Consider the following 13,859-nt stretch of genomic DNA (forward strand, 5'->3'; position numbering starts at 1 on the left):
TCGGCCTTTCGGCATTCGGCCAACTGTTTCCTATTTTCGGTATCGGTTTCGGCCAAGAATTTCCCTTTCGGTGCACCCCTACTCAATATGATCATAACACGATTGCTTTCATATCAGAGATCAGATGAGGTGGAGCTGCCTCCAGCAATAGAGGATGAGGCAAGCAGCAGCAGAAGCAGCACAGGGTTGCAGCAGGTATGTTATATGCTGTAGTCAGGTGATTTAAATGTATCAATGAAAGGAAGAAGTGTAGGCTACATGATAAGAAGGGAATACAGTTTGAATAAAAGTAATAAAGTACAGTGTAACACTGTACTTTATTACTTTTTAATGTACAAATACTTTGTTACTGTACGATATCAATAACAATAATCCACAGCTCCTCTCTCTGCTCCAGAGAATAACAAAAAACTGGGTGCCCCGAAAAAATGTCGGGGTACCCGAGCAGCACCCTGCCAAGGCAGTAAACCTAGGGGAAACACTGAACAATATGTGCTGGAGTTTGCGAGATAGACCATATGGTTGGCTTAACAATGCGATGCCTGTCCTCCTTTAGATAGAAAGTAAGACAGATATGGCTTTCCTTTCACTCCTCTGCTGCCGCCTCCCAGCTGCCTTTATATGCCTTTTTACAGCATGATTTACTGTTGGACCACTTACAGCCCCCACAGTTAAAATTAGTATTTCACCTTAAGTCAGCCCTGACATTGAGAGGTATATTATTCTTAGTTTGACAAATCTTTTACAGTGACTGACTTTGACTGATGGTTTAGAGCTGTTATACCAGAAGGCTTATTCTAGTGGACGTCATCAGAGTAGTTGACTCTTTGACGATTTGACCCTGTTTGGCCTGGCAATATAACAGTCATATTGTCAAGAAAAAAGTGCTTGGAAAAATCCATTCTGGCTATATGGGGCTGCTGAATGTCTGCATTTAATGGCTTGGTTTATCATAAATCATTAAAGCCTATTTTAGGAAAAATGTCATCCCATTAGTAATACTGTTAATAAAAGAGGGAGTGACACGTGATGATGAAATTAAACAAAATACAAACAACTACAGCCTCCAAAATTATGAATTTGTAGGATTAAGCTTCAAACCTGTTATATTATGTGCTTCAAAGATGTCTTTCATTTAAGAGTGGTCATTAAAGAGGAAGTGTGATTTTCTTTTTTACTGATGTTAGTATTGCTGAGTGTGGTATATAATTTGCACTCCTGGACAAAGCTTTATTTTAGAATGGTATTTTGACATATTTTCCCCCTTACAATAAATATTGCACATCCTGCGATTTGGGTATTGCGCTAGTCCATTTTGCAATCCTATGCAATAAAATCCTAATTGTTCTGAATTATCGGAGATCACGTTTTATTTCAACACGATATATTTCAAGCTGAGCCTTTGTCCTCCATTTTCTTTTTAGATAATGTAAACACATTAAACCTAGCTCCCAGATGTCTTCTTCTAAGCATTTACTAGAGGTTGGCATAGGCAGTATTCAGTAAAAGTAGTATATTGACTTTTTTTATAAGCTTAGTTTTAATGCTAAGCTAAGCTAACCATCTGCTCTTTTGTAGGTTTATTGCTTCTGTTTTGAGGCATTCTCCACCCTTCCTTCCTCCATCCATCGCTCCACGGTGCATCTTTATTAGCGAGCGCTGTCTTACAGTCCCTTACTCTCGTAAACGTGGCCCCAGGGAGTCCTCCGGTCTGCTGCTGAGCACCTGTGTTTGATTACCCTGACACAAAGTGCCACTAATCAGCCTCTGAACGGGGCCTCGAGGGGCTTTGATGCCCTTTCGTTCTAAGGAGGGCCAGATGTACTACTGGGACTGTCCTTGCTGCTGCCTGATTAAATTGACCCATCTTATTTAATGGAGGTGTTGGCGCCGGCTAGCTGGCGACGTCGTGAAAAGGTATTCAGGGTCAGAAGGAATAAGATGAAAACAGGTGGATTATGAGATGGGAGCCTTTTATGTTTTCCATTAAATCAGTTAGAGATTTAGCAGAGAATAAAATGGGTAATCAATATCAAGGATGAAGCTTATATGGAGAAAAGTACAATTATATATGTGTGATGTTCTCCTTTAGTGGTTAGGTCAACAGCAGAGGACAAAGGAGGGTTAAATCTGCTGAAATTCATTAATTACTGTTGATGAGTGGAAAATCTGAGTAATTTGTTGAAGTGAGTAAACAGTGTGAGTAAACAGGCCGGCAGCGGGATGGGAAAACGTGAAGTAGAGGTCACAATGAGGTTGCAAGATCAGCATGACCTCCACAAAAGCATTTTCTCCCAAGTACAGTTATCAGCAAAAAAAGGTCATAAGCCTCCATCTTGGTGAGCAGTCATAAGGCTTGATTGGGTATTGGTCTTAAGCCAAAAGCTTATGGTGTAGGAGCAGACAAGGGACAGGTCGAGGGTGGAGTTCATCGCTAGCTGGAGGCTGAAATGGACCATTAGTTAATCCCTGTTTGACCCACCGTCAGACTGGAGGAATGGATTTCTCTCTACTGGTTCCTTTGCGTATTACCTGCAGATATATGTTGAATTTAACCCAGTCAGTGATGCCTTAGTCACAGAAAGGAATCACTGAAATATTGAAAACCACTTTACTCTAAACTTTAAGCTGCACTAATACATATCCAAGGAAGACCTTTCCAAAAAGATAAGAAAATAAAAATATTTAAAAAATAGAATTGACTGCCAATATGTGTAAGCCCGGTCAGCCGTGATGACTTAAATAAATAATGGGTCCAAATGTAATGTATTCAGAGTCATATTTCCTTGACACCTTTACTGGCACAGTGTTGCCTCCCACTGTCCACATCTCTATTACATTTCAAAACAATCCATTTAGTGTTACTACATCAGAAGGATCATTTATTTTTGATGATTTATTGTCATTTTAGTGGAATTAAAATTATATATATAGTTATTGAAATACTCAATAATGTTGTCTAAAATGATAATAACTAGCAGATACTAAAAACATTTTCCAATAAAATCTCATTCTTATCATTGTTTTTACTTCACACGTGATCACTCCGCTTAATACGATTAACAAATGTGTATATATTGAAATATTACATTGTTCTTTCTCCATTATTTCAGCTGTTAAGTTTGTTTTGCACTACAGGGTTCATAATTAAATAAGGGGAAAAAAGGTTTCTTTTGTCAAGTATTTAGTTCACATATGAATAAGTATAATAGGTTTTACCATTTTAAATAGATGTTTTATTTATGTAATTACCTGCTATACCAAGCTATATGTGAACTATATTGCTATAGAGATATGAAATGGCCTATAATTGGAAAAAATATGTTAGCCTTGATGCAAGCCCCATTAGTAGTCATGATGATATTCAAATGTAATAGTAGTACATTTAAATAAGCAGTTTTTTATCTGACGTTCTTTATATTAGTGAATTGTGAACTATGACCAAAGAGTTTAATTCAATCTGACCATTTGGCATATCCCACAGGTTAAAAATAGCTGCGAAAAACTTAGTAAATGTTGTATCTGCGTGGGCTTTAGGACCTGTAGCTCTGTGCAATGTCAATATATATGTTCTATGTACTTTAAGCTTTATTAGGTAGGAATTGCCTGCATGTGCGTCAGTTTATTCCATATGTGTTTCTTGGTGCAGAAAGTGAAAAAATACTTCCTCCTTAAAAAAGAGGAACTGCTCTGCCACCAGTTTTTGCATAATTGACTATGCACTTTGTCGACGCTTGTTGGCAAATCAACTCTAGGCAAGAAGCAAAAGCAGGTCTCGTGGGTCCCCTCCTACCCACAGCCTTTGCATATTGTCAGAATCTCCCTCTCATGACTCTGACTTTAGTCGGCCTTCTGCCTCCTCTCTCCCAGTGGATTACAGTGAGATTCCTCCGTCAATACTCCCTTCATTTCTTTCTCGGGCTCCGAACAAGAGCGCTGCCAATCAATCGGTGGATGGAGCGTGTGCCAGGCTTGAATAAAGTAGTGAGCTGCAGAGGACAGCAAACCTGAGCAGTAATTTAAAGAGAAAAGATCCAAGGTCCATGGGGCAGAAATGGCCAGAGGTCAGTCCAATAATTGAGATGAAAGCGAGATGTCTTTTCACGGATGACCAAGACAGACCCACGCAGTCTAATTTATGCGTTCAGTGTCTATTTATACTGGACCTCGCAATCTCAATTCTCGAAGGATGCAGTACAGAGTCAGTTCCAGTCAGCCATTGATCGTCCAGAAGGGTGAGGGGTGTTAATCAGCTACCATTGTAAAGGATGAGCGCTTCCTAAAGACGCCATCCTTCTCACGTTTCTGCCAACACCCCCAGACATCGTTCACTGTCTGTGTGTGTGTGTGTGTGTGTGTGTGTGTGTGTGTGTGTGTGTGTGTGTGTGTGTGTGTGTGTGTGTGTGTGTGTGTGTGTGTGTGTGTGTGTGTGGCCTCCCTCTCTATCTCCCCCATCAATCTCGATCACTACACGTGTCTCATTGTGCATACAGCAACACACGCAGGTCTTCAGTTACAGCTTTTACCGAAATGGAGACATTAAAGGCAATTAGCCATACTCATGTATTCACGCTGTTCTCGTCATTTGTTTCCCCTTCCTTTTACAGTCTCTTTTTTTTAGTCCTTCAATGTCCTTTATCGTCAAATCATAAGTTCAAAAATACATGACCTATAGATCTAAGTTAAATGAAACAAACATGTGTCTGCTAAATGTTCATTATGTAAGTTTACAGGACATAATAATCTTAAATTGGCTCCTCGTTCCTCTGGCAGTCCTCCAGTGTGCTGCATGCTGGCAGCTAATTCTATATTCTGCAGCCAGAGGCAATGCATGTCTCATATATTCACATGAGATATATTTGACTTTGGTATTATCTGTTACGTTTTTATATTCCGTTTATTTACCGCAAAATTGTCGCAGAGAAGGCAGCATTCTCTATCTTTGTTGCAGCACTTAGACCTTTTTTACGGGAGTTTGCTCCGAGCATCCCTTTTTCTTTGGTCAAAACGCTGTCTTCATATAATGTCAGTGTTTTTTTCCCACTGATGTCAGATTGTAATCGTCTCCTCTGCAGTTTATGTTGAGGACAAATACTGCTCACGCTGGATCCCGCTGCTTATTGCCCTTCTTCTTTCTTTCGATCTCTGAGATGTGTTCTGAGAGCAAACCACGGATGCATTTTATCTCCCCCCCCCCCAAGGGGATGTGGTCGGGGTCTAGTCATGTGCGGTCCTCGGGCTGCCTCTCATTTTCCCTGTAAAAGATATACTCGGGAATACAGCTCAATCAGACAAATAGACTCAAAATGTGCAGGAAGAAACAATCTCTGCTGTCAGCCTCTGCTCATTATGACGTTACATAACAGCTGTGGAGGGCTGGGCTGCAGTATGTGGCTGTTTGATAGAAAATGCATGCTGGAGATGAATCCCCTCGATAATTCAGTGCAGATATTGGTTATCTTAAAGGTCCCCTATTATTCTGTTTTTCATCAAGATATTATAGGTCTCTATATATACAAAACATGTCTCTGAAGTTTTAGGCTCGAAATACCAAACAGATCGTGCATTGCAGCATCCCATAACCCCCTCTGTTTCAGCCGTGAAAAAGTGCTGATTCTCTGTCTGTTACTTTGAAAATAATGAGCCAGACCCCTCTGAGAGATATTTGACTAAAAAATAACACAATTCAGGTGATAAGGTGAGGGGGGTTAACTTGGTTGGTGATTGGCTAATGGTTACACAAGCCAAACAATCGTTATGACATCATAAAGTGTCCAAAATCTGATCAGCTCCTTTTCAGACATGTTTTTATATAAATGGATCAGGAAAAAAAGTGAGCTAATCTTTTTTCCTGAAACTTTCAGAATCTCTTTACACAGAGGGGACACATAAGTATAAAAGACATGGAAACGTGGATTTTGCATAATAGGGGACCTTTATTAATCAAATGATGATGCATGCACAGAGTATGTATTTATATCTCGCTCTCGACTTACCTCATTCTGTCACTCTTATTTATCTTTTTCAGATTGGCACTGAGTGGGATGCCAAAGAGCGCATGTTCAGAAACTTTGGCGGCCTGATGGGCCCCATGGACGAGACGGTGGGCATGCAGAAGTGGAGCAAGGGGCCCAACGTCACCGTCACGGTCGTGTGGATCGACCCCACCAACGTCATCGCGGCCACCTATGACATCCTGATCGACGCGGGGGCAGAGTTCACTCACTACCGCCCGCCGCTCAACCTGCCGCTGCGGCCCGGCGTGTGGAGCGTCCGCATCCTGCACCACTGGAGCCCCGTGGCCGAGATGCGCTTCCTCATCGCCCCGCTGACCTACAGCAAGCGCCAGCCCATACGACAAGGTGAGATTCATTCAGTTCATTCCTTCCTCTGTGCAGAGATGGCAAAAGTACGCACATCCTTTACTCACGTAGAAGTACAGATACTCGTGTTTAAAAATACTCTGGTAAAAGTAGAAGTATTGACTAAAATTCTTTATTCAAGTAACAATAAAGAAGTATGGGCTTTGAAATGTACTTAAGTAAAAAAGTACCCATAGCTACCAGCTGTTTTAAAGAGTACCTGACCTCCCTTTATATTAATAGAACAATAATGGAATTGTTAGCTAACGAATGTTTTGATGCTGAACAACGGCAAAATGATACGATTTCAATGGTCGCTCTTGTTTAGAGAAACCAGGAAATGATGGATACACGGATCGTGTTCAAATCAACATGCACGCAATGACTCTAAATAATAATGATCACGCCACTAAACACACATTCAAACTAAATCAACAAAACTGTTTTGAAAATGTAAGAAGTAAAAGCACAATGCGAATGTGAAAAATACTAGGATCATAATATGATTTAAGATACTTAGAAATAAAGTAAAATGAGCTCAAATGGGAAGGCACAGGTAATAATAATAATCCAATAATGTTAAATATGAACTCACTATGAAAGAGGCTGTTATGGAGAATATGTACTGTTACTTTTGCAGCATTTTGGCAATTACAGTTGCTTACTTTTAGGTACAATTTCAAATAAAGGACTTTTTCTTGTAATGGATCATTTGTATAGAGCAGTGTTGTTACTTACACATTTTTCCCCTTCCCCCTCTTGCATTTTGAACACGTCACAAAATGAGACTTAGTGTTCAAACCAAACATTGTGAGCATTTTTGTTGTCACGTTTTTAGAGTAGAAGCAACTGCTGCTTGTAGTTGTGATAAACCCATGTAACGCTTATTTTTGCTTTGAAACACAAAAATCACCTGCTTTATCTAGATCAATAGTTCAAATACTGGATGTTAAACATGAGAAAAACTGTTTTTAGTATCTTCTTCAATTGACACTCACATAGTTTGCAACGATAAGCGCTCTTAAGTGTCTGTAGACAAACACACACACACTCACGCGCAGCCTTATATTTGCTTTGATGCCCTTTCTAATCAAGCCTCTGGGCCTCTGCAGACTCCGGTTGTTTGTCATCAAGTCACCTTTAATAACCCGGCTGCTGCTCATACACACTTAACAAGAGTGTTAAACAACAGCGCATTTAGCCGTCCAAAAACAATGAAACAATGAAATCAATCAGGCAGCGTGGATAAGGGACATCGCATTGTTTAACTCCGTAAGCAGCCACTTTGCTCTGAAATCACTTGAGAGTAGAGACGCTGGTTCGGCTTAATCGGGCCTTTCTCCGTCTAATAATCTTACTGAGCCGTTTTAATGATGGAGACAAACAACAAGTAAAGTAACAGCTTTGTCTTCGACCTGTGTCTCAGTGGGCTTTTGTGCAAAAGTGTGAGTTAAATATTCATCTCTGGGTTTACGGCTGTTAAGGTTCAATCTTCTCTTGCTTCCTATTGACGTATGTGGAGACACATTTACCCTAATGCTAATTTAACGGTTTCGCTCCAAAGTTTGTTATCTTATATAGTGTTGTACCTCAGTTATCAGATGAGTAGCATCAGATAAAGTCCATTTATCTGGTAGGTTGTACTTTTTTGGTTTGTTGATGTAAATATTAGAAACACTGTTACCGGCTAGATTTATAATTTATTCATGCTTCTTGGGTAATTTTAAGCTGCCATGGCTCTTTTCTGTAACAAATGCAAATGTCCCCTCTGTGGGACGAATAAAGGGATTCTGATTCTGATCAAAAGGACTCATTATGTCTTGTTTCCGAATGAGAAATTATTATACTGTATATGTAGTTGGATTAGTGATGCATTTATGTGTAGCAGCACCTTATTAATGTCATTTCAAGTACTGTTCAGTAGTTCTTATATCACAATGCATCATATTTAATGAGGTGGTCATATGACCCATTTTTTATAAGAATAAGAGATCTAGTCATTCGTGATTAAACTGTTTAACTGATAGTGTTTTACATTTTTTTATCGATCATAGCTTTGCTACTGTGTTTGCAAACGTAAAGCATATGTATGTATATTATGTAACTTTGAATTTAAATGAACAGCTGTTTTAAGCAGCAAAATCTAACTGTATTCAATTCAGTATACTAATGAACATTCCATTTCGTATGACCAGTAGCTTGTGGTGGCTAACGTCGGCATATGTTAAATAGATAGTTCTGTATAACGGAAAATATTAAGTCAGTTTTATGTCCATAAGTGCTCCCATTATGCTATGATTTAGAATTCAGTATTAACACCGTAAAGACCTTATTGTCTTTCAATACCAGTACATAATAAGAAATACCTGACATTAAGTAGGATTAAATCATTAACAGATATTTGTACAGGAAAATACTTCCTAACTTTTAGCAGTAGAATAAAGTTATCTACTTTGCACTGCCATGTCTGGCACCAGGTTTCTCTCCTACCTGCAATGCCAGTTAAACTATATGACGTGGCCTTCCACCCGCATTGGCAGAAGCAGACACACACAAATGCACAGTGTACAGTCACACACTCTGCCACCACAAAGCTAGCTGGCATGGTATGGCCATCTCTCTGCCTGGCGGTGCACCTCATGTCTGACTGCATCTTTTCTGTCACCGGTGCATGAAAAGCGCTGCTCAGCCATGGTTAGAGAGGCTGGCTAGCGCCCCAGTTAGAGTAGCAGTGAGGAATTTACAGCCTCAGTGGAGTTTAGGGTGGAGAAAGTGTTTTAAAGGGGAAAGTGTGTCTACGTTTTTCTGTCTTCCTGCCTGTCATGGGAAGAAAGAATGAGGGCGCGTCTGACCGTTTCCACACAGTCAGCATCACAGTGGCTTGAAATACCACATGAAAGAATGAGACTTAGTTGTGAGAATCAATCCAACAAAATTAGCAGTACCAAGACACCGGTTCAGATAATACTTAAGGAACACACGTTCTTTGCTTTGATATCTTACCGTTCATGTCTCCCTCTCTCCGTCTGACCACTGATGATCAACTCCTTCTCTGTTCTCTTTCTCTCTTCCTTCCCACGTCTCTTCAGAGGATACTCTGAAGCTCCACAACGGGCCCACTAAGAACAGCTACATGGAGCAGAGTTTCCACGGCCTCAACCCGGTGCTCAACATCCCGGTCAGCCTGGGCTTCGTGGAGCAGGCCAAAAGGAACGCGGCCCTGACCGGCCCCGAGCTGGAGCGCTGGTCAGACAGCCTGGTGGGCGAGATGTGGGAGGCGGCCGACGTCTGCGCCGTGGGCCCCACCGCCTGCCCCGTCATGCAGGCCTGCCCTAAGAACCCCTGGAGTTCCCTGAGCCCAGACCCCAAGTCCCACATGGGAGTGGCGCGCGAAGACGGGCGCATCAGGTAGCAGCGAGGCCTCCAGCTGGACAGGAGGCCGCGGCGCAGGAGATTCACTGTTGATTTTTATTTATTTAAGGGGTTCGCTGCAGGTGGGGGAAGGAAACGTGATCTCTGTCTCTGAAGGAGAGGGAAACAAAGGAAAAAGTGTATTTTCTCGGGGGTTGGCGAGGGTGTCTGGACAGAAAGCGAAAGGAACGATTTTCAGATCCTCCCACGGGGTTCCTCCTTTTAGGGGATTATGCTGGCTTTGCTATTTCAGTTTCTCAGTGTATTTATTTTTCTTCTCATGGCTGAATTTTACTGTGATCAAACGTTGCAATTTTCGAGCATTTATTTTTGCTGCTGAATGAATTATGAAGTCAGCTTTTAAAGCCCTGCACGGGGCACAGTGGTCATGTGACACTGGCAACAGACGAAGCTCTGCTGCAGAAAAAGACATGCATGAGGAGGAAGCCTAGTACTGAACTAAATGTGCCTCCTTAAGTGTGTGTCAACATAAACAAAATGAGACAACATCTGAGTGTTCAGATTTACCCAAACAGTCGGAGAAGATTATTTTGATACAACTCAAATGCAGCACCATTTAAGATTATAAATGTCCCATTTATGGAGAAATATTTTAGCATTTTCAAAGCAAATTAATTCAAAACTCAAGAGATAGTTGGATGACTTCAGTTTGTAAATCAGTAGAACGGATAAGTAACAGCAGCACAACTGCTCTCAGTTCAGTGGCTGATCAGGATGTGGAACTGCTGCAGTAACATTTCGTTAAAATATGGAAAAAGAAGAATGCAAATAAAGAGGCCTTTTCAGAATAATGAAACCTATTTGGATTATAATAGAAATCTAATGTTAGTTTTAGTGTTGTAAATTCATAAAAGCTTCATTTTTGTTCTTTGTACAATAGCGTTTTAAGACTTCACATTCACATAGTTTCGGTTTATTTTACTAAAAACCAACAGGTTGTTTTTTTCACCGACATGCCTCCAACTGAAACACTCGAGCTGACCTTAAATGATCATCCTCATCTTTTTTTACTTTCTTCCACCTTATGTTGTACAAGATTATACAAGTCTCAAAAAAAATGTGTGAATGAGGAAGGGGGGTTGGGTGAGTCCATGAGTCGCTATTTATTTATAAGTTTATATTAATACTGATATTTTTAGTCAGTGACTAAATAACTGCGACGCTGCCTTGGCAGCATGATAATATTTTTTGTAAAGAAAGCCGCCTTTATTTACAAAGGCCCTAACCCCAAACTTGTACCTTTTTACGGCCCGCACCTGTGTGTTAGTCCATGTTGTCCTGTCTGAATAGATCTCCTTGTCTTGGTTTCGTACATGGCTGTTTGCCAAGAGAAAGACACTGACCTGCGGGGTCAGAGGTCAACTATACCTAACAACCTCGGCAAGGGGAACAAACCTCACACACATTGGACAGCGTCTGAGTCAAAGAAGAAACTTTGCATTTTGGTGTTTCATGGTTCAAGTCAGTTTCAGAATGATTGTGGTGATCTTCATGCTGTGACCATAATGTACAATTTCAAGTGAATATTATATTGTATTTGATTGCAAAATGCATAAATCCCTACATGACCCATCAACCCTTGTTCTGCCATTGAGACAATCTCCGGACAACAATTTATAACTCATCCTGAACAACAGGTGCGCTCAGATGTTTGTTTTTCTTTGAAATAAGTTTCATCTGGAGCCAATTAGAGTTCAATCTGTGATTGTCAACATTGTTTAGCCACCACACGGGCTAAGTGAGTGTTTCTGCACAGGCTAATTAAGAGACATTTCTGTTCATTAATGTCAAGTTCACCTTGCCTCTCTTGTCGGATGTGTCGAATGCTATCACTCCTTCCCTCTTAACGCATTATGGGGTTTAAGATGAAAAGGACAGTTTTAGTTTTTCACTGGTTGGCTTCTGCTGCCAGCTTTTAACTTATCATGCCTCCCTGTTCAGAACAACTACATCACACAATACATATTATTATGTAAGCTCAATGACAGTTTTGGAAAAAGGTGAATTAAATAAATGTAAGTCAATGTGGAAGTCCTATTTTGTAACAAAATGATTAACAAATGAAGATGTACATAGGTATTTTGTATTGAAATATTGTTTTAAAAAAAAGGTATTGTACATGTAAATACAGATGTGGTTAAAATTAATTATTAAGAATTTCTGAAGTGTTAATAACTGGGCACAAAGAGTAAATTGATGGTGTTTATTGATCAAAGTACATAACCTGTTTCAGTGTTTTTTGGACAGCTGTGACAACAACCTTGTCCTTTTTGCCTCTCAGAGAAAATCACATGCCAGATTGTTGTTGTTCTTGCTGGAATGTATTGTTGAGCAACTGTTGCACAAACTTCTTTGAACTGACGTTCCCCCCCCCCCCGTTATCTTTTTCCGGGGAGGCTCTGTGTGCCTTAGCTGACTTTTAGTATGTTCTCTGTCCATTAAAAGAAGGAAAACCTTTTATTATGTTATTTGTTTTTTGATCTGATGGGAAGAATACCATGAGTTTGTGGAGTGGTTCACTGGTACTGCAACACCAAAAAGATGTCTGCTGATGTATATATCATCAGGCCTTATGTCTTTATCAGCTTTTGTTTTTATTTGTTTTGTTGTTCTTGACTGGCTTGTCTTACTTTTCTCTGACTGCTTTTTGGAAATAAAATTATATGGAAAAAAAGCTCATGTGGACTTAAATCTTGAAACCTGCTGAAGCATCTTTCCACCATTACTCTGCTGTTGTGAATATAGACCAAGTTAAATTAACCGGGTAAAATAATGCATGTAATACAGAATATTTTTCGTTAAACATGAATCTTGTCCTAAACTCCTTATATGTCTCAAAATATCCTTACACGGAGGAAAGGCTTAGCAAAATGTGATTTAAATTCCATTAAAGCAACACTACCAATCAAAGTTTTGTATTAATAATCGATTTAATGGCTATGTGTAATGTAAAAGGGGTCGCCTAAAGCGTAAAAAACAAATCATCTTGGGACTGCAGTTCCCCTCAGCTCTAGGGAGTGTTTTGGGTCTTTCAGCCCATTGTTAAGGCTTAGTTTTACAGCTCTCATTGGCATTGTTTCTAGCAGTACCAAGGTTTTTTTTTTTGAGAAATAGAAAGCTATAATAACATTACTCTAAACTCCCTGCCCTCAGTGTTGCCACGTCCAGGCTTTGTCCTGAAGAAGGTTAGAAAAATGTGTCGGCTGGTTGGATGGACCTATTTTGCATGAAAATAAAAAATAAAATAAATAAATGTCCAATTGAATTACAAAAGATTCATTTATATGTATAGATTTTCATGTGAACATACATATAAATGAATATTTTGTAATTAAATTGGACATTTATTTATTTTATTTATTATTTTTTATTTGTACCTTTATTTAACCAGGATAGGTCTCATTGAGATTAAAAATCTCTTTTTCAAGAGAGTCCTGGCCCAAGAATGATAACAGCACAGTTTCAGACAGTTTTACAGTTACAGACAATTAAGAAACAAACAATCACAACACAGTCATACACCAAGTTTAGCCAAAGCATTTACAGACACAGCGGCCTGCTTCAAGGTCAGTTAAAGTTTCTTTGAGTGTGTTTAATGAGAGCAGCTCTCTGAGTTTCAGCTCAGTTTGAAGCAGGTTCCAAGTTTGAGGGGCAGCGTAACTGAACGCCCTTTTCCCAAGTTCAGTACGGACCTTTGGTACAGTTAAAAGGAAAAAGTTCTCGGAGCGAAGCCGATAAGATCCAGTGCATTTTCTGTTTATGTACATGCTTAGATAAGGGGGAAGAGCACCAAGAATAGCCTTATATATAAGGATAGGCCAATGTTTCAGTCTACGCATGGTCAGGGAAGACCATCCAACACGAGTGTATAGATTGCAGTGGTGCGTCAAGGTTTTGAGTTTTGTGATGAATCTCAGTGCACCGTGGTAGACAGTGTCCAGCGAGTGAAGGCACTGAGAAGATGCATTCATATAAACCACATCTCCATAATCCAGCACAGACAGAAAGGTTGCAGACACTAGTCTCTCTCACCCATAATCCCCAGCTATTGTTTGGGACTACAGT

The 13,859-nt window shown here is 40.0% G+C and overlaps 1 protein-coding gene across 1 annotated transcript in view; it reads left to right on the top strand.

Moving 5' to 3' along the window:
- LOC104962934 (xylosyltransferase 1-like) overlaps positions 1-12,455 on the top strand; it is a gene marked incomplete at its 5' end in the record, with an annotated part of 29,560 nt that extends 17,105 nt beyond the window's left edge. The window contains 2 exons of the mRNA XM_010791447.1: positions 6,029-6,362; positions 9,452-12,455. Coding sequence (XP_010789749.1) covers positions 6,029-6,362; positions 9,452-9,774 — 657 coding nt within the window. The remainder of the gene's footprint in view (positions 1-6,028; positions 6,363-9,451) is intronic.
- Between the last annotated feature and the right edge of the window lie 1,404 nt (positions 12,456-13,859).

This window comes from Notothenia coriiceps, unplaced genomic scaffold (assembly GCF_000735185.1).
Source record: "Notothenia coriiceps isolate Sejong01 unplaced genomic scaffold, NC01 NC01_scaffold00035467, whole genome shotgun sequence".
Lineage (NCBI taxonomy): Eukaryota > Metazoa > Chordata > Actinopteri > Perciformes > Nototheniidae > Notothenia > Notothenia coriiceps.